The 20,362-nt window shown below is 33.8% G+C and overlaps 2 protein-coding genes across 3 annotated transcripts; both read right to left on the bottom strand.

Annotated features, from left to right (window-relative positions):
• Positions 1–465: 465 nt before the first annotated feature.
• Positions 466–7,839, bottom strand: CID3 (CTC-interacting domain 3). Of its 2 annotated transcripts, XM_078993768.1 has the most exons (14): positions 7,566–7,834; positions 4,429–4,584; positions 4,207–4,344; positions 3,981–4,117; positions 3,623–3,813; positions 2,509–2,686; positions 2,219–2,415; positions 2,083–2,134; positions 1,947–1,986; positions 1,476–1,807; positions 1,257–1,388; positions 1,072–1,176; positions 934–996; positions 466–828 (listed from the first exon to the last, which is right to left on the bottom strand). In XM_078993768.1, the coding sequence occupies exons 2-14, from the start codon at positions 4,565–4,567 to the stop codon at positions 799–801; spliced, it is 1,734 nt and encodes a 577-aa protein (XP_078849894.1). In that variant the 5' UTR covers positions 4,568–4,584; positions 7,566–7,834; the 3' UTR covers positions 466–798. The 2 variants fall into 2 exon arrangements, with proteins under 2 accessions (XP_078849894.1, XP_078849893.1); XM_078993767.1 differs by having other exon boundaries at positions 934–1,176; positions 7,566–7,839.
• Positions 7,840–9,150: 1,311 nt separating this feature from the next.
• On the bottom strand, positions 9,151–12,866 carry LOC145045439 (phospholipid:diacylglycerol acyltransferase 1-like). The gene is made up of 6 exons (XM_078993765.1): positions 12,263–12,866; positions 11,706–11,928; positions 11,334–11,617; positions 10,913–11,228; positions 10,485–10,744; positions 9,151–9,808 (listed from the first exon to the last, which is right to left on the bottom strand). The coding sequence occupies exons 1-6, from the start codon at positions 12,685–12,687 to the stop codon at positions 9,325–9,327; spliced, it is 1,992 nt and encodes a 663-aa protein (XP_078849891.1). The 5' UTR covers positions 12,688–12,866; the 3' UTR covers positions 9,151–9,324.
• Positions 12,867–20,362: the final 7,496 nt, after the last annotated feature.

The raw sequence follows: 20,362 nt of genomic DNA, 5'->3' as shown, positions 1-20,362 counted from the left end.
AAGCTATCATTTTGTTAATTTTAGGCTTACAGTCTCTCAAAGTTGAGATATCAATATGAACAGTTTCAAAGTTCAACCTACTAAGTAGCAAGTAATTACCAAAAAATAATTAGTTTTTCTAGGTTTTTCGGTTCTAAACTCACTTTACCCAGTTCCACCCTACCCACTGACGTTTCCGGGTTTTCCGGTTCTAGACCCACTTTACCTGAAACCGAACCGGAACCGGTTCTTATATACTATCCAGTTTCCGATCCTACAAAATCTGTTAACTTGTTCCGGGTTTTCCAGGTCCGGGTCCATCAGACGAGTTTGGAACCACTTTCATCCCAACTCTGATCGGTCTAAAGGAACTTCTAACTGCCACTCCACTTGCAAAACAACCACCAATCTACCACACTCAGGACAATTACACTTCGTAAAAGTTAATTTAATTTAATATATTATTAAAACGACAGCGGCAGCATGTAAAAAAAAAAAAAAAAAAGGTGCTTTCTTTTCAATTTTATGTGGTTCGTTTTTCAAATAACACAATCTAAAAAAAAAAAAAAAAATCACCCACAAGAGAAAATAAAAGAAACGAAAAGAAAAGAAGGCTGAGGATGAGACAGACATGCTAGGACAAAGAAACAAAGAAACAAACGGGTGTTAGGCATGGTTATGCTTTTTCCTTTCCCTTGTGCAAATCCATATGTTTCTTGTCTTCCTTACTTTCATCAGTAAATCAAACAAACACTTGTTTCCAAATTCTGTTATTCTTCTTCTTTTTCATCAGCATCTCAAATCCTTCCATTCAACAACCTAAAACTCTCTTCCTTTATATGGCATTTCCTGTCAACAGTAACACATGATAAGTTTTTTTTTTTTTTTTTCTCAAGAAAATGCGATTAACCTTTTATAATGAAAATGGAGAGGGAGAAAAGCAAAGTTTCTTACTGGAGGATAAGTTGGCATGTAGACCACCTGTCTTGGTTGACCAACAAGCATTTGCTGCCCATACTGCCATACATTTAGATGTCGGATTAGACTTTGGAGTTTTACAAGTAAATTAATGAAAATAAAGAGTGGACATACCTGTGGAGCATTTGAGTGAAAATAGGTCTGGGGGGATTGCAAAGGTGTTCCCTGCGGACCAAATATAACAGGCTGATGGGCCGGAAATGCGGGTCCCATTCCCATCTACAGAAGTAAGTAGTTTACACAAAATTATCACCCACAAAATTAAAAAATAAAATTATAATTAGTCAATTGCAACTTACACCAATGCCAAGTGGCATGCCATGCATATGTGGAGGGTAGTAGAAGGACCCATCAGATACCGGAGGAGATGCCGCCCTTACAGGTGCTGCTGATGGAACAAAGCTCTTGGCATTTGGGTTCAGTCTAAATTCCTGGAATCATTTATATTAGTATGATATTTGGTATAATTGGTACAACGGTGTAGATATATTGAAAATAAAAAGTAAATGAATATGAACCTTTGCGTGAGGGTTCAATGTTGATTTCTCAGAGGTGAGAGAGCCCATTGATGAGGTTGGTGATAATCCAGGGGCAGGGGCAGGAGAAGCATTTCCAGATTCTGAAGCGGATGATGCAGAAGCAGAAGTAGCAACTCCAGGTTGTGGTGTCTTCACACCCTCTGATACTTGACTACAAGTAGAAGTTGAAGTTGAAGTTGTCTTTTCCTCCTGAGCTTTAGACTTAGATTTAGATTTAGATTTAGATGGAGGGGCATATGCAGTTGCAGTCGCATTCAGTCCCTTATCACCACTTTCACTTTCTTTTTCTTTATTTGACCACAGACTTGACTCTGTTCCAGGGAAGAAACATATTTATTAATTTAGTATTAGAAAAGGTAAACTTGAGGGTCTAGCATGAAGACAATGAAATCAGTTATTAGGAAACCAAAGTCACTTCACATATATATTTATTATCAGCAAAAAACTAACCCTCAGATTTTGAACCATGGCTTTGCCTTTGCTCATACAACTGCATTATTAGTTAAACAGCAAAGTATTACTTACAAGAAAACAACAGCATATAGCAATCTAAAGAGTAAGTTAAGAGGTGAAATACTAAATCTACCATGTGCTTCTCTGTATCCGGATGTTGTTGACTAGTCTGATTATCTTGAATCCTGAAACAACAACAACAACAAAACTTAGTGACAAACAATCCAATGTACATACATATAAATATAATGACACAATTTTTTGCATACCTGATCTCTACATCCAAAGGACCAGATGGATACAACTCATTTTCATTCACAACATCTCCAAAGGTTTCACTATTTTGTGAATCAAAAACGTCCTCACTTTCATCATAACCACTATCATCAACCCCCCCGCGGAAAACCGATGAATATTTAGTTTCTTCATCCAGGTCAAACTTATCATTAAAATGAATGCCTCTTTCCTAATTTTTTTTTTTTTTTTTGAAAAAAAAAGGCATAAGAAAGAACTTACATACAAAAATAGTAAATGCCATAAAAACCATACCCGTACATACCTCGGCTAGATGAAGATCATGGGTGTCCTCACCCTCAATTTCCCTGGCAATTCTTAATGCTTCCCTTTCTAATTCTCTCATTTGAGGACCTCTATCAAGCTTTGTTGTGTACAGCTCCTCATTAAAGGTACTCTTTACTCCAAATAACGCTGCATTTGCTTCAAATTGATCCCAGCCCCTAACATAGTTATCAGATCAGTAAAGTGGAGATAGATGATAGAACATTATCTAGAATCGGGGCTACGTTTTTTTCAGTTGTTAAATTATTTCTATTTTAAATCACTTATTAGTACCTCCCCCTACAAGGGGTTCTTTACATGAGTGTAAGAAGAAAGCACAAACATTGAAAAAGAAACTAGTGATTTTAAGCAGTACTTGTATATTTAATTAGACATGTAGCAATAGACATCCTTTCTCTTCTCCTCCCTACCATACACTGAATGAAGGTTAACATGTAGCACCTACATAATTATATGGTGTTCATTGACTCAGAGAAGGCTTATGATAGCGTACCACAGGGGATGAATGGAGGCTAAAAATGGAGTCTTTTAAGGTGAAAATTGGAACTTGCTCAGTCCATAAATCTTCGCTTTGATTATGGACTAGATTTCTTTAGAGGATTAGGGGTGCCATGATGTAAGGCTAAGTTGAATGCTAGGTTGGAAGAATGGGGTTGCAGATGAGTATATCCATCATGCAAAACATTAATGTTGTATGTTATCAAGGTGATGGGGTGGTATATGTAGTCTAGGTCTTGCTTTCCTTCCCACTGTTTCTACTTTCTGTACCTTATTTACCATCTTTCTCCTGTTCCATCTTTACTTTTGACTTAAAGAGATTATTTTCATAGATGACCTTTGACATATGAAACGAGAGCCCACCATGATGACCTTACCCCATTAATATTTGTTGTTGTTGTTCTTAAGAGTAGGTTCAACTAAATTGACTTTAACGATATAAAAACTAATGGGAGACTCTACCTAAGACCATGAACTAAGGTCAACATCCAACAACATCATTCACTACAAACATCAAATATGCTTGGCTAGTTCTAAAATTCACCCAATAAAAGTAGACTAGACGAATCAATAGTAGGAGATAAAGAACTTGGAACCTGTTCCAATGGCGATCAAATGTATTGTCCAATTCAGGGCATTCTGGATTATCATCATCAGGGACCCAAGGTGCCAACTCTCTTTCCAAGTCAACATGCCGCGATTGAGAAATAGAGGAATCTATCATAATGTCCTGCATTTCCTCATGCTGAACCTCATTCATCAACCCATCTCTAGTTACAGATACACTCTGCCCAATAAAAACACTTCATCAGTACTTATAATAATAATAATAATAATAATATAACCAAACCCACAGCAGCAATCCTAACACCTACCCATCTACCAATGGATACAAATACATTATACAACAACACAAGTAAGATGAAGGATTTACAACTAGATACTATTACAGACCTTAGCGACAATCTGCACAAGTTCTTTTGCGGGTATTATTAAGGTTTTAGATGGGGGCTTTTGAACAGAATCTGAAATGTTTTTCTGTCCTCGGGATGAACCAGCCTTTGTTACACGGGCCATTTTCAAGATTATTCCTGCAAAATAGGAATCAAAAAGGCATATCATATCGTTAGGGAAGTATGCATCAACCATGCAACAAAAATAAAAATACTATTCAAGGTACCAAAATCTTTTTCGGCATTTGTTGCATGAAAGATTCCAGAGAACACGGTTCCATCGATGACCTGGACTTCCACCTGATGCCCAATAAGGCATGCTGTTATATAAACTAGGCGATCCCGTGATGGGCTTTCAACTCCCCCTTTGTTTTGTTAACATGACAAAACTCAAGTTAGATAGAGAACATGAAATTTGTAAGACAATTAACTAGGAAAGAAAGTTAAACCTGAAGTTGTCACTCTGTTGAAGTGTGATTTTCCAGGCTGAGATTTATTGTCCACTCTAGTCCCTGTTTCTTTTTCACCTCTTCTACGAGTAAATCCATTTGCAGATGATCTGGGCTGTGCAACTTGTTGCGGGTTCATTCTTGAAAAGATCTGGGCTGTGCAACATGTTGAGGTTAGGGTTCATGTTATCAAATTTTTTAATAAGGCTGGAGACTCATGGTATAAGTTCCATGATAGTTGTCACATTATGCATTGCCTTCTATGCGGATCTTAATCAAGTCTGCACAAAAAAGGCATAAAGATCTGCTAGAAGACGCCAGAAAGACCATGTTTGTTTTGTAACCAAAGCCAACTAGAATCTAAGTGACTGTTATCCATACATAATAAGAGATCGAAAACCTTGATGATAAACTTGTGCTTGATGTCTGATATAGCATGCGTAATGACATGTACAACAAGACCATAGACCCTGAAATCTAAGTGAAAACATTAATCTGCTTTCCTAGAATTTGTGCTAAAAGATATGTAATTAGATAGACATCATCAGCTATGGGATACATTCAATATATGTAGATTAGCCACATCTACCAGTTCATCTTCGTTTTTAAGCCCAGCCTCCAGAAGGTAAGAAAGATCAATTATGGGCACAAAAAAAAGTATATATGTTTCAGGAAAATCAGTATCCATCGTAAAGTTAAGGGTCTATATTTTCTATTGTTCTAAACAACTTGTAGTTTAATATTCATAAAAGGAACCCAAATTGTTACTCACTGTGCAACTTAAGCAAAGAGAAAGCCATGCCTCACTTTGAACAATCAGTGATAGATCTATCTTCTATCCCTCATTTTTTTCAATTATATTCATCTGAATACTCAATCAATGTAATTACCTGTTCATTTGTCATGACACTGGCAAAACCTTAAGCCAGATTCCCAGATAGAAAATGTTGTGCACATTCTTAGCTTATATACATCTCATCGTAATTGTAAAACCCTAAATCATAAATGAACAAGAAAGACTCACTGGTTTGGCCATGGAAGACATCATGAAGAAAAAACCCTACCCAAATAATCAGATCATCAATGGCCACAACCTAACTTTTCATCATCATCATTCCCAGATCATAAACCTAATCTACTTCCCTAGTAAAAGTAAAACAAAATCACAGCCACCAACAAGAAATATCGTTCTCAAGTCTCAAAGATCTGCACCTGATTTTTTTTTTCTATTCTGAAGTTTAAAGATTAACATGGTTCTTTATTTGTTAAAGTTAAGGTATTTTCTGCATCTCCAAAGTTTGTAGAGCCTGTTGTTAAGTAATTTTAGTACAAAGTCCATATTTTCCTTTCAAACCTTCTTCAAAAGGATGATCCAAGAGCTTGTTCCAACTAACTATGTAATTCAAGAGATCCTAGTGTTTCTTTAGTTTGAATCTCTTGAAATCTAGTCCCTTAGTTGTTTTCCAATCCTTTATCTTCTCTAAAATCTATCCTCTGGCAACTTCCAACTTCCATGGGCATTATGTCATTTTAGGTACATTTAAAGGGCACCTTTAGTAGATTACATTTTGTTCAATATCATACAATTGCTTTGACAAAATTATCATTTACAAAAGGCCTGGATTTGCATTTTTTCACATAAACACCAAATCACCAACCATTCCAAATAAAGGGACTACAACAAAATATTAAGATTAAAAACCAATTATATTTAGGACCAGCAATCCAGTATCAGAGTTTCAGTAACAGCTAAACCCGCGTTTTACAAGAATTCAAAAATTCTTCACTTAGGCTGCTTAAAAGCAATGAAACTAATAATTCAAAAATATAATTGTATCAGAATCTTAATTCTAATATGTTTAAAAGTACAAAAACAATCATATGTTGTAATTGAACTGCTTATATTGAGACTGAAACATTGGCTTAATGGCTTAACTCCTGTTAAGGAGATAAAGCATCAGAAGATATCTTGATCACCTCACTATGCTCAACAGTTTATCACTGCATTTACCCAGTAAACTTTAAAGAAACTCTTTGTTCAGAGTTTATCTCTAAGTAACTAAACATCCTTCACACTTATGACTTACCTAAATATGTTTGATCTTTCAATCTCCAGGAATTTGTTAAGCAAAATGAGAAGCGACATGAGAAATCACAAGTGATATTCCATGTGAGACACTAAAACCAAAATGTGTAAAGTTGCTGCATACTATGTTGGTGATTAAATAGTCATATATAAATAATTAAGATGAAGGATATTCATTTTGTAGCATACAAGTGCAATAACACCATAACTAGTTCACTCACCATGGACCATATGTCAAAGTCGTTTAGCTAATTTATTTTCAAAATGGAGTGATACAATTCAAGATTGGGTTGGTGAAGGAAAACATATCACTATTTGCTAAACAATCCTCTTAATCCTACAATGATAACAAACTCACAAAGCACGACTTAAGTTCCACAAGCATCATGAAGATGTATAACTTCTGAATCCCGCAATAATACAAAATTCCCTTTTTAACAACAATAGCAACTTCCATTTATTTTCTTCTTGGGGTTTCTATCTTAAAGAACTGAGTGGATTAATGTGAGCATCGTTTTTAGAAAAGGATAGAAACTTGGTCATCTTTCCAAGCTTCTTGTCATTCAGCACTTACCGTAGACAACTAGAGATGCAGGTAGCTGCTTCAAAGGCAAGGTGATTATACAATAACTTGGGGCACACACTTATTCATAATCCCCTATTTTAGAACCCTAGAACTCCCATGATCTTCTTCTTGGGTTCTTAAATCTTGAAAAACCCATTCGATGAGAGATGTAAGTAAAAACCCTAATAACTAGTTACAGCAAGCGTTTTAATTCTGGTAGAATCATGAAATAGAGCCAGCAGACTGTAACGCGTGTAAAAACACAAAACCCCGCATCGAATTTGCGGCATCTAAGCTGCATGTAACCGATCCACGCAATTTTACAGACTTACAGTACATATCCACACGCAATCCACTATAAGAAAAATCATTGATCCAAACAATTCATCTAATAAATATGCATGACAGTGTACATGAATATACTAAGATATATGCACACGTACGCGTAAAGCAGTAGAGGGGGTGGGAAATGGAAATAAGGCTTACCGGAAAGATCTGTGAGGCAAGGAAGTAAAAAGTTGATCAGAAGAAGAAAGTGCGTTGAAAGAGGAGGATCTTGGTCGTCGTGATGAGAGATCGAGAGCACCGGCAATGGTTGAAATCAACGAACGATTCTCTCTTTTGTGGACTGATTTCTCGGTGGAAATTTGAAAATAACAGAATGGAACTTCAGCGAATAGAAGTAGCGTGTGATCATTTTTCCCCCAAATTTACCCACCAAAGGCTTTAGGTTAGGTTTTCGTTTACCTCTATTTCGTCATACCCAATTACCCACACGCTCACCCTCTCTGAAGGCGCGTGGTATTTTCTACCTTCTTTGCTAAATAGAAATTTTATTTTTGAGGAGAAAATTACAAATTCAGGTTTTTTTTTTGTTAACTATTTTACAAAAAATAATTAAAAATTAGTATTAGACAAAAATAGTCATTGAAACCGAAAATGAGTTTAACGTGCATGTTGTTTTCTGTCTCGTTTATTGTTTCGTAGTAGTCTATAAAAACCCACGAACCGCAAATTGTTTAGACCTTCTGTGGTTTCCTCTCATTTCAACTGTTATTTCGTTCATTCCTCGTTCCTGAGATTCCAAAGAACGAAATCTCAAATTGGCATATATGTCATTTGCTACTTCGTTTCCTCATCTACTGTTTTGATTTTTTTGTATTAGATGTTGATTACGATTTCATACCTTTTGATAAAATATAATTAAGGCATAGCACATAACAATGTTTAAACAAAAAAAGAATCGGGAAAAAAAGAACAAACTGCACATGATAAGCCATCTACGGTATACAAATTTTAATGCACATTTTATGCATCAACGACTTGTACACCGCAGATGGCATTGACATCTATGTTTATATTCTTTCTTTCTAGATTTCACATTAAATGATACTACATAACAAGAAAATAAAACTATGTATAACACTATCAAACAAATTGTTTTTGGGAGCCTCCATAAGAGAAAATTGTGTACTTCAAATACCCGAAAATTGCCCAAAAATGATTTTTTGAACTTTATATATTATGTGTTGATGGGTTGCGAAACAGCATCCCTTTACACAAAACATCAAGCAAGCCCAGTAAACTAACTACCAAACAGCAGAAGATGCACGAAGCAGCTGGCAGGTTAACCTCATATGCGATTTTTGTGACTATTTTTTACTACTTTTTGCAAAATGATTAAGGAAAAATGTAGATTTATATTTCTCCTTTTAGAATTAAAATAAATAAAAATAAAATAAAATAACCATTATTTTGGTTATTTATGAATTTCAATATTTTATACGAAAAGAACATTCCTGATCTGGAATTCTATAGATATCCGTTTATGTTTTTCTTTTTAAAGGCAAATATAAACCTACTCTATGTATGTTTCAAGTGGGACTTTAACAATCCACATCATGAAAGAGCACACACCATACTGCTAAGCCAAAGGTATATGCCCCTTTGTTTATATTACATAATGGAATTGAAACTCCCACCACTGTTAAAACTCAAACCGTTGACCATTCCTAAAGTAATAGCACCTAGAAACCAACTGCGTGCACCATGCAACACCAAATCAGGGATATAAAAAAAAAAAAAACAAATTTATAGCTGTTTATGGAAACATGTCACAAAATAATACACCCAAAATACAAATTTCTAGTTTACTAATATACATGGGGACAATCTAATCCCTCACATTACACATTCCATGTTAACTTAATATAAATTGTTTCGTATAGGCAAATGTTTAAATGTTTCACAACTTCAAATTGATTTTCTCGGACCAGTCAAATATTCCCGTATACACTTGATCGCCTCCCAGTTCTTCACCTGTGGCCCCCGCCGCAACCCTTATAACATCTTCAATCAATTGAAAGTTCCCCATGATATCCACGTGGGCCCCACTCAGTGTGCCCCGACCCTCAAGAAAGTTAGATGGAGGGTTGTGATCGTATTCCCTAACGTGTGTCTTGATTCCGGAAGGATTGAATCGGGTTTTCCCACGCCACCCTTTTGCACACATGAATCCTGCACTTAATGCGGGAACTGTTTCATCCCCATCAACTGTATAAACTCCATCTTTTAAACAGCAGTCCTCGTTTTTATCCTTTGCTGATGCGTCAATCCGGAATGGAATGTAGCATTCCGCTGCAGGAGTGAGTTTGTAAATATATGCTCTTTCGGTTGGGATTCCGACTCCGTACATCGAATAGATCTCCATGTCGGGAGCATTTGGTAACCTGAAAAAACATCAAAGAATTATGCAATTGAAAGTGCTAATTCTTAAAATAAAAGCAATGTTTGACTTCAAACATGCTTGAATAAAAGTATTTGATGACTATATTATTAATTAGAAAAATGAATAAAATGTGTTGTCAGTTCGACCAACATGACCTGTATTAAAGAGAGCTAAATGCAAGAAATAGGAATATACTTTGATTTATTTGTGTTTCAACTTTCAAAAAAATTCTTATTTAGACATTGTACTTTGAAAATTCTACCTAATTATAGCATCGTACTTTCAGGTTTTTTTCTTCACTATACTTGTATTCAATTATAGCAATGAAAACTATTGCCTTTACATGGTATTGCTATAATTGGGTAGACTTTTCAAAGTACAATGTTGTCATGAATAATAGAAATATGATGCTATCATAAACAAATCAATGATAGTATGCTGCTATATTTTGCATTTAATCCTAATTAAAATTACCAATTTGGCACATTACCAAACACAACCCCCATTTGCCACCTCTTACAACCACAAATTGTAATTTTGAATCAAGATACTTCCAAAAAAAAAAAAGTGAAAGACATTTATTTTGGAATGGAAAAAGTGCTTGGCCACATTCACATTGGACAATAATTGAAGTCAAAAGATCATAAGATAACAAAAGGAAGCTACAAGAATCTTACTTGGTCTCCAACGGGTTTGACCAGTATTTGTAATGTTCATATTTGGGGTCGTCTAAATCCTCAGCAATACCAAAAGAAAAATGAGCACTCCCTCGTTCCATCATTTTTGGGGCAACAAATTCCAACATATCCACAATCTCGCCAGCTGTATAAACTTTGTACTCAGCAACAGCCTTAATACCCCCAAATCCCATGTCATGGTACTCAGTCCACACGTCCCGACAAGTATGATTTGCCACACTGTTACCTTTCACCGCACCCTAAACACCAAAAACTACCTCAGTACATATGTATGATTTGGTGATCATAATAACATGTCAACTGTCGGATGAAGAATACAATCATCCGGCATCCGGATGACTGCCAATCATCCGACGGATGGTTGAAGTCATTTGCCAGATAGTTGGGAAAAGTATCAATAGCCTTACCCTAAATTCTATCCTCTCGATTTCAGATGATTGTGCCTCCGCTACATCTCTTCCAAATGACACCATCCTACCATAATTTGCGTGTGTTGCTTCACATTCTTGACTTGTTGACTCGTTTTCCGTGACATTTTTCCCGTTCTTTCTCTTACTCGGACAATATCCTTCTTCAGGTGACCAATCAAGGCCACCCCAAATCGTGTCCCCCCCTTTCGGTATCATGGACATGGTTGAATCCCACGTGCGACTCATTCTCATCAAATGTTGCAGCGTTTGAATCTGAAATAAATCCGAGTCCAACACACCGGGTGCAAGTGCCCTACACGTCAATGTTGTATCTTGTAAGTCTTGATAGTTTTTTATGGTTTTTTATCAGATATAATGTCTAATATATATATATATATATATATATATATATATAAACCTGGCAGATGCAATATCTTTGGCTTCAGCAGAAAAAAGGCCAGCTACAGCTTTTGGGACACCTAAGAAAGGTCCGCCGATGTTCATCACTGCCTTTATGTGTTTAGCACACCAATCTGGTCCACCACCACCACCCATCGGAGCTGGTGCTTCCACCCATTTCATGAAATGCAAAAAGTAAATAACACCCATTGAATGTGGAATCACAACCGCTTTATTGCCACCATTTGTAGCAACCATCAGTTCTATATTGCTCTTTATCCTGCTCAAAGATTGGTCTCTTACCTGAACACCATAAAATTCCATGTCTTAGTCTATATGACAATGAGAAAAGTAACAGGAATTAGTAATTACACATGAAAGAAATCCATACTTCTGTATTTTGAAATGAGAGCCTCCAGTCATATGCAGCCATGTACATATTCTTCTCTTCATACCCAACACGAGCTAAGTTAGCTATCAAAACAGCCCATACAAAATATCCTGGAGCAAAGTAGTCAGCAGCTACAAGTCCACTCACGGGTCTGACCCGGATACCCGGCGGATCCATCCCTGTTTTGTTGTCCAGAGACATATGTTGCACCCAGCATGATGGTCTGCAAGATAAGCATTACAAGAACCCATTCATATGAAAACAAAAATTATTCTATTCCTATTCGATCGATTGAGGTTGAATTCGATTTCAGTTTCCAACAGTGTAAAATATGCCAGAATTTGCCAGATAACATGTAGATGATGATGATAGCGTATACGTCTTGCAAGCAATTGAAACCCAAAAGGCCAAAAGTGTCCAATATTCATAGATCAGAAGTCAAATCTTACTCTGTATTCCTTTTTTTGGGTAATTTCGTACGTTGAAGAAATTAGATCTTCAGCAATCAATCAAATCATTGAAGAAGAAACAAAAAACGATGGTGAGGTAGGTAATACCTCTTATAGACTTCGCCAAACGTCCCACCCCAAAGCCTCTTTCGGAACAAACCATCCATACACTGATGCCCCTCCCATAGTTCAAGTCCACCGGTTACAATCCCCGGCACAAACACCACCGGATGCTTCACCTTCAAACCTTCTTTCAAACATTTAACACCGGGAGGATCCGGCATAGGTCCGGTGATTGCCTCCGTCACAAACTGCGGGAAAGAGGCAGGCATCGCATTGTATAGAAACAACAACAGCCACCACGCCGTGCACACGCATCCTACAAACCAACAGCAGTTATCGAGGCACGAATAGTTCTTGCTCTTTGACTTTTTTAGTGCCTTTTCTTCCTTATCATCGTCTTCGTCTGGCTTCGTATCCGGAGGCTGCTGTACTTCGTCTTCTGGTTGCTTCCTTCTCCGAGTCACCGCCATTATTGCTTCAACTTATATAAATCAGCAAATAGACAACAAATCATGAACCACGGAGTTGAAAGTGTTGGTGTAGGCCACCGTGGTTTGGTGGTCCGATGGTCGCACAGAGCGGTGATAGCGGCGGAGACATGGTTGAGGAAATGTGTGGAAGCTTAATAGGATTGGGTAGTCGCGTGAACCGGCGCTGTCGTGGGTCCAGCGTGGGAATTAATTAAATGATTTATCCTAAAAAAAGAAATATATGCCCGGATTTCAAAAGTTAAAACTTTTTTCCTTATTATTATTTCGAAATGTATGGAAATGTGTGGAAGATGATATATCCTCAAAAAACATTCATTTAATGATCGTGTTATTAAAAAAAAATTATAAAAATAGCTTCATCTCTTGATTATTTTGTGAAAAAACAAACTAAAAATTTTCAAATTACAAAAATAACCACCGTCTATGATTTTATTTATCCATCTACGAACGTACAAATCGTTAAAACATATCATTTTGTATCCATATGTTATTTCCCCTTTTTTAAGGGTATAAAAACGAAGTTTTTTTTCTTTTATTTTTCAAACTTTTTGTTGGAAAACTCACTTTTTATAGATACTATGACGATTTCATTTTTCAAACTTTTTATTGGAGAACTCTATCTCTATAGGCATTATGGACGATTTTATTTTTCAAACTTTTTGTTGGAGAATTCATTTTATTAAAGAGGTTTTAAATAAACCCTATCACTTTCATAGTAAAATAATTTAAAATAAAAAATAAAAAACACAAAATCGCAGGTGGGATGAGAGGAAATCGCAGATTTTAGTCAGAGATATGGGTATTTATACGGAAAATATCAGGAAAAAAAACTCACATGTAAACGTACAAGTTGCTAAAGCACAGTTGTGTATTAACGACTTGTACGTTCGTAGATGAAATGTTAAAATCGCAGATGTGCTTAATTCATACGCGATTTTCATGACTATATTTGTAATTTGAATTTTTTTTTTTTTTTTTTGCTATTTTCTACAAAGTAATTAAATGATTGTGTTATATTTGTAATTTTCCCTTATAAAAATAGATTTATGTTTAAATTAGGACTATAAATAAAGACGATTTGATCATATTATAAAACTTTATGTTTGATAAATAATCTATTGAAATCGATCTTAAATATTAACAAATAATAAGGTTGAAATTTTCTAATATTGATTTAAGTCGAGATCATATATGGTTGATAATTTATTATAACTAGGGTTTTGACCATCCGCGCGTTGCTGCGGAAGCTCCGATATGTTAAAAAACGCAGTTTGACACCATATATATAATGAAGACGATTAAATCATATAAAATGGAGCACAAAAATATCAAAATAAAACATGGATACAAACCAAAATGTAACTTTAACATATAGTAAGTGACAAAAGCTAATAAATTAACTTTAAAATTATAAGGGTTGAAAACTGTTAAATAAAAATTAATTAAGGAGAAAGAATATAAATATATATAAATTTTAAAATTATAAGGATAAAAATTGTTATATCAAAATTAGTTTAGGGGTACAAAATATAAAAACAAATAAAAGTAAAGGGTGGAAAATGAAAAAAAAATTTAAGGATAAATATTGTTACATAAAAATTAGTTAAGGGGTATAAAATATAAAACAAATAAAAGTAAAGAGTGGAAAATGAAAAAAAAAGTACATCAAAATTAGTAGGGGTACAAAATATAAAAACAAATAAAAATAAAGGGTAGAAATTGAAAATAAATATTGAAAGTATGAAATATGATATGGAATGAATAGTAAATCCTCACACATACCAAGCTCATGAGTTGGTTTAGGTTGAGTTCGGGTTCAACTTATTTATTCATTGGGTTGAAATTTTCAATTTTACTTAATTTTTTTATTTAAATGGGTTGATATTTTCAACTTAACTCAATCTTTTAGATAAATAGGTTGTCAACGTGTTGATTTGTTTATATAGTTTCTTATCCAACCTATTAAATAAATTGGTTAGATTTGTGATAACTCATTTAAAATCAAAAAGTAAAATAAATTAACTAAATACTACACCACTTGAATTAGTTTCAATCATAAATAAAATTCAAAGTATGAGAAAAACATAATTTCAATTCACAAATATAAATAAATTGTTCAAATACATTAAACATGTTTATTTTCAAAGTGATTGTGAAGAGTGATTAATATTGTCGGCGCTACAAAAAAATGATAGGAATTAAGATTGCATTTTTTTAAAACATAAACAACAGCATAAAATTATAATTAATATATTAATACTTTGATTAATATATGATGATATTCAAATAATTATTTAATTAAATATGTATTAAAGTTAAATAAGTTGGTGTTTGTTTGGTTGAAAACGAGTTGATAATTTTTATCCAAACCAACCTATTTAATTAAGTGGATTACGTGGATTGATGCAATTAACTTAAATATGTTGAAAATCTCAATCTAACCTGTTATATTTGGATTGTGTTTGTAGGTTGAGTTGATTTTTACCGTCTCTTAATTAATAATGTTGTAAAAACTTAAAACATATTATGTTATATTCTTTTAATATAATGTTATCTCCTTGTTCTAATAAAAAAAAATAGGTTTATTCTTCTTTTGTCATGTGTTCCCATATTAGATCATCTCCAACCCACTTCCATTTTCCCCCCAAAAATGGAGTAAAAAAATATGATAAATAGTGTTTCATTTCCAACCCTACTTCATTTTTTACTCTATTTTTACCCCCAAAAATATATTACATTCTTCTAACTTATATAAATTGTTAAACACATCCATTTTATTAATTTGTTTTAACAAATATATAATCTATATTTTTTTCATTGTAATAATATAGAATAAATAAGATTATATTTATAACACTTAATTATAAGCTTTTGTAAAATACGTTATCGTGTTTTAAAATTTCAATACGTATTTAAATTTTGTTATGAATTTGGTAAACAAAAACAAACTTTATATTTATAATTATTTAATATATAACACAATATTATAAGTATTAAACATTACATTTAAATTATAGTTAGTAGATAAAAAAAAAACCATAAATGTATAAATATATAGAAAGAGAGACTAAAATCGGCAACTCAAAGTCCATTCTCATTTTAAGGGAAATGAATAGGAATGGTGTTATACTATTCATTTCCCCAGAAATGGGGTAGGGCTAGAGAGGAATAGGGAAATAAATGGAAAATGAGAGTAGATTAGAGATTTTAATTAATATAATATCACTTGTCAACCTATTGATCTCTATTTCAAATCTTAAATTTTATTTTTTTCACTCCAATTATATTAAATTAATAACATTAGAATAAAAATTAAAATAAAACTAATACATATTATAGGATGATATAATTTCATGTATTTATTTAAATCAACGATTATAATTTTATATAACTAAAAAAATATATCTTAATTAATAATTTATTTAAAATAATTAATTAATAATTTAGAATTTTTACTATAAAAGTTTAATTAATTTTATAATCATAGCTTTCATAAATTTTAAATTTGTTAGATAACCAAATATGAACATTGTGGCTTTTGTTTAATTTATGATCGTTACAATTGACATTTATCTATTAGAAAGAAAAGTTATAAAATATATTTGTTGAACTATTAATTGCGAAAGACATAAATCATCCTTGTACTTATAAAAAAAAAGTGCAAGTTATTAAAAAAAACAAACAAACAAATGAAAAACAAAACAAAACAAAATCTTTAGTTTGTCAGTTTTTGTCGATTTTAACTAAAGTCGTATTTTGGTTCCATTAATGTTTCAAATTTGTAACTTTTTTTAATTTTAACATTTTTGCAAATTTATCTGATAAAACTGAAATTTTATGTCAAATTTAAGAGCTTTAGTGAACCAAAAAACCAAACTTAGGATTTTTATTAACAAAAAAAGTAAAATTGAACATTCCTACTAAATATAAAGGTTTTAATAAACATATGGTAAATTGAACAAAAAAATTGCAAACATCTGGTTTTAATGAATTCAAAATTCGCAAAATAATAAATTGACAAAAACTTGCAAGCTTGAGTGTTTTTATGTCATTATCTCATACCATTTCTATCGCCTATTTCATCGTTATAATTTCAATTTGTTTTGAATCAAGTTTATGTCTTTTTGCATTGTTTATTTTCTTTTGTAAATGGGTGTAAATTATTATTTTACCCTTAAATTTATATATTTCAATCAATTATTTGATATATTTGTTGATATGCGGCAAACCCTAAAAGATCATGAAATTTACTAATTTTCAGTCAATTATTTAATATATTTGTTGATGTGCACCCAACCTTAAAAGACCATTAATCTACTAAACCTAAGGTCGCCCACTCGTCTTGCTCTTTTAAACTGTCACCATCATTTAACTTCATGTAACGTTCCAAAAACTACAATGAGATTTTTAATTTTTAAGATAGATTAATCAATTAAAACATTTTACTTGAAAACAATAAGTGACATTCATTTGTTTACAACCATAATGTTATCGGGTTCAAATTACAAAATACAGAAACAATAAACGAACATTTTCGTTGGGCTCTTCTTACGAACAACCTGCAAGACATTTTATCCATAACTGTAAGCATAAAGTTCAATGAGTTCCCCATTATACCACATATTCCATCGTACATACAATGTATACAAACAACGATCCCGGTTTTAACATCAACCCATCAACATACATACAATGTATATAACAATACATAACGTGTGAATCTTATGGTCCTCCCATAGTCTTACAATCACTTATTGTTGTAGTACTCCTGCAGTCTTATTTACTATGGTCCTCCCATAGTCTTACAATCACTCTTTGCTACAGTCCTCTTGCAGTCTTATTTGCTATGGTCATCACATAGCCTTACATACAATTGTCATGTTCCTCCCACGGTATTCCATGCAATTGCCAAGGGTCAAAACCTGGTCTTTCATATAACCCATAAACTCATATGTAGTTAAGGATCAGATAGACAGTCAAACAGATAATCCACCCGAGAACAAACAATCAGACAAGAACATCGCAATCAAGCATTAGACCAAGAGTTCTCAGGCTATCCAACTTAAGCTACATAGACCCACATAATCATATAACATAAACACATAACATAAACTAGCATACTACATTCCCTGGTCAACTAACCTTCCTTAGTTACCCTACCATTGACCACTTCTCAATTAAGTCATTCAATAGTCAAACATACATAATCCTGATAATTGGCCTTCCTCTTAGCCAAAAATGACTCCCAACATAATCATACAATCAATATGCAAGACCCTACCAGTCTAGCATACCATGACAACCAATGTCCTACACTACACATCCATAACAATGAATCATCCTATATAACTAGCATACCTGTACTCTAACAGTACCTATATCCTACATACAAAGAATATATAGTGGGACATGTGGCATAGTGAGAGGACTTACATGAAGCTCATGAAGACTGAAAAACATTATTGGCGTAAGTTAGATGAACTCCAACCTCTCTCGGGACCTACATAACATATAACAACCTTTATTTAATTTATACTTCAATGTTATACTTAAAAATAATTATTTATCTTTATTTTTACTTTCATTATAACATTCTGTTCGTGGTTTGATTTACGTCCCTTAGACATATCTTTCTGTTATAACACCACATATTATTATAGTTTACCCTCTTACGTTTCCAAAGATAGAAAGAACTCATTCTAACAATATTTAGTTGATTTTATACAAATCTGACAGAATATTAGGAACGATAGATTCTAAGATGAAAATGTCATTTGAATATATGAATGCTTTGGATGAACACAAATATGTAAATAAGATTTGTTTGCACTAGAGGTTTGAAAGAATAATTATTTACAATAGATTATGCAGAACTATTCTATGTCAAAAACTTTTATCTCTCTACTAACTAATGCTCCTATATATAGGCGTCAGAGAAGCTCTACAAAGGAATCCTAAGCTGACAGCTCAAAACTACAAACCTAAAATTAAATAAGATTTTGCCATCAGAATTACATTATTCAATTCAGAATCCAAGAAAAATCATTAAACATTACAAATGCATATAACTAGACACAATCTAATTTTGAATCCCAACAATCTCCCCATTTGTGTCAAGTTGTTGTATTGGTTTTTTCTTCCGTCATTTGCATTGTTTCAAACACCTTCGAAATAGTATTCAATAAAGTCTTCCAAATAATTATCCACCACTTGATCATATCATAAATGCACTTTTTGTTCGCTTCAAACTTTGTAATGATTTGATTCAGAATAGAAGTAAAATACAAGTATTTATCCCTTAAGAATAGTATGCAATGTGTGACATCCCCATTTTCATAGCCAGAAAAGACCGATTTGTTTATGCTTTGTTTTGAAAATCAAAGTAACCTTCTAAAGAAAAGTATTGAGGTATTTGTTATCAAAAGATAAATATGATAAAGATTTATCAAAGCATTTTCGAAGAAATGTATTTAATTATGATAAAACCTTGGGATGTCATGTTCGATACAGATCAAAAGCATAAACAGAACAACATATGCCATACAACATTTATTTATATCCACCGGCCTATAATCTGTAATCCCTCATCGAGTCATCCAATTATGCTCTTGTGCCACTACCTGGAATACAAGAAACTGAGTGGGTCAGGCTTGGGAGCCTGGTGAGTTGTAACATCCCCAAAATTCAAGGCCAAAAATCTCATTTTTAGACAAGTTATTACATAAACCATCACTACAAAAACATTCATAATAATATCTCGTGTCAAACCAAAGTGTCAGTAATCAAAACATATTATCATAAAACCATATCAGAGTGTAATCTCAAAGATCTCATGTGCGGATAACATAGTGTGATGTACTGCGATCAAGTCAGCTCCTTTCCTTGAAAACACAGGACCTGAAACCAAAACTGAAAACCGTAAGCACGAAGCTTAGTGAGTTCCGCAGATACCATACAAACCAACTGATCCATACATGTCATACATAGCCAAAATCCATACATAACCAACATATCCGTAATCAAGTAAGGTAATATGTGCCAAACATAGTCTTGCTAAGGTGCTATGTGCCAAACATAGTCTTGCGGTTATGCCACGGGTCGCACGTGGTCTTCCTAGTCAAGCCTGGGGCCATTCCCTGGGTCTTACAGACAAGTGCCAAGGGTCACCCCCTGGTCTTTCATACAAGTATCACAAAGACAACTATACATACTACTTTACTATGCTACTCCGCATATGGTGTTCCAGGAGCCACCTCCTGGTCTTTCATACACAATAGCATATAGTGCGCTAGGAGCCACCTCCTGGTCTTTCATACATATTGCCTAGGGCTAACCCTTGGGTCTTCCTATCATACATAATAACATACGGTGTGCCAAGAGCCGCCTCTTGGTCTTTCATGCGTAATGCCTAGGGCTAACCCCCGGGTCTTCCTGTCATACATAGACTATATGGGTCGACATTGTGGCCGTAGACCCATACAAACAATGAGGAGACTCACCTCGTACTGCTGAACATTGCTGATAATCCTCTGGCTGATGTCCGACAACTCTCTGAACCGCTGCTCCACTAGCTTCCCGAGCTACTAATATCAACATAACACTTAGTTCCAAACTGAACTCTAGAAGTCAAACTAAGTCAACTCTGGACAAAGTC

This window comes from Lactuca saligna, chromosome 5, assembly GCF_052625555.1.
Source record: "Lactuca saligna cultivar CGN05327 chromosome 5, ASM5262555v1, whole genome shotgun sequence".
Taxonomy (NCBI): Eukaryota; Viridiplantae; Streptophyta; class Magnoliopsida; order Asterales; family Asteraceae; genus Lactuca; species Lactuca saligna.
Note: the sequence above shows the minus strand (reverse complement) of the source record. Positions and strands in the feature narration are given on the sequence as shown.

Coding starts and splice junctions, on each gene's coding strand:
- CID3 (XM_078993767.1), bottom strand. CDS start 4,567: ATGAACCCGCAACAAGTTGCACAGCCCAGATCATCTGCAAATGGATTT. Junction 4,118..4,206: donor AAATGCCGAAAAAGATTTTG/GTACCTTGAATA, acceptor CCTATTTTGCAG/GAATAATCTTGAAAATGGCC. Junction 2,135..2,218: donor CCTTTGGATGTAGAGATCAG/GTATGCAAAAAA, acceptor TTGTTGTTTCAG/GATTCAAGATAATCAGACTA.
- LOC145045439 (XM_078993765.1), bottom strand. CDS start 12,687: ATGGCGGTGACTCGGAGAAGGAAGCAACCAGAAGACGAAGTACAGCAG. Junction 11,929..12,262: donor TTTGGCGAAGTCTATAAGAG/GTATTACCTACC, acceptor CTTATCTTGCAG/ACCATCATGCTGGGTGCAAC. Junction 9,809..10,484: donor TCAAACCCGTTGGAGACCAA/GTAAGATTCTTG, acceptor ATGTTTTTTCAG/GTTACCAAATGCTCCCGACA.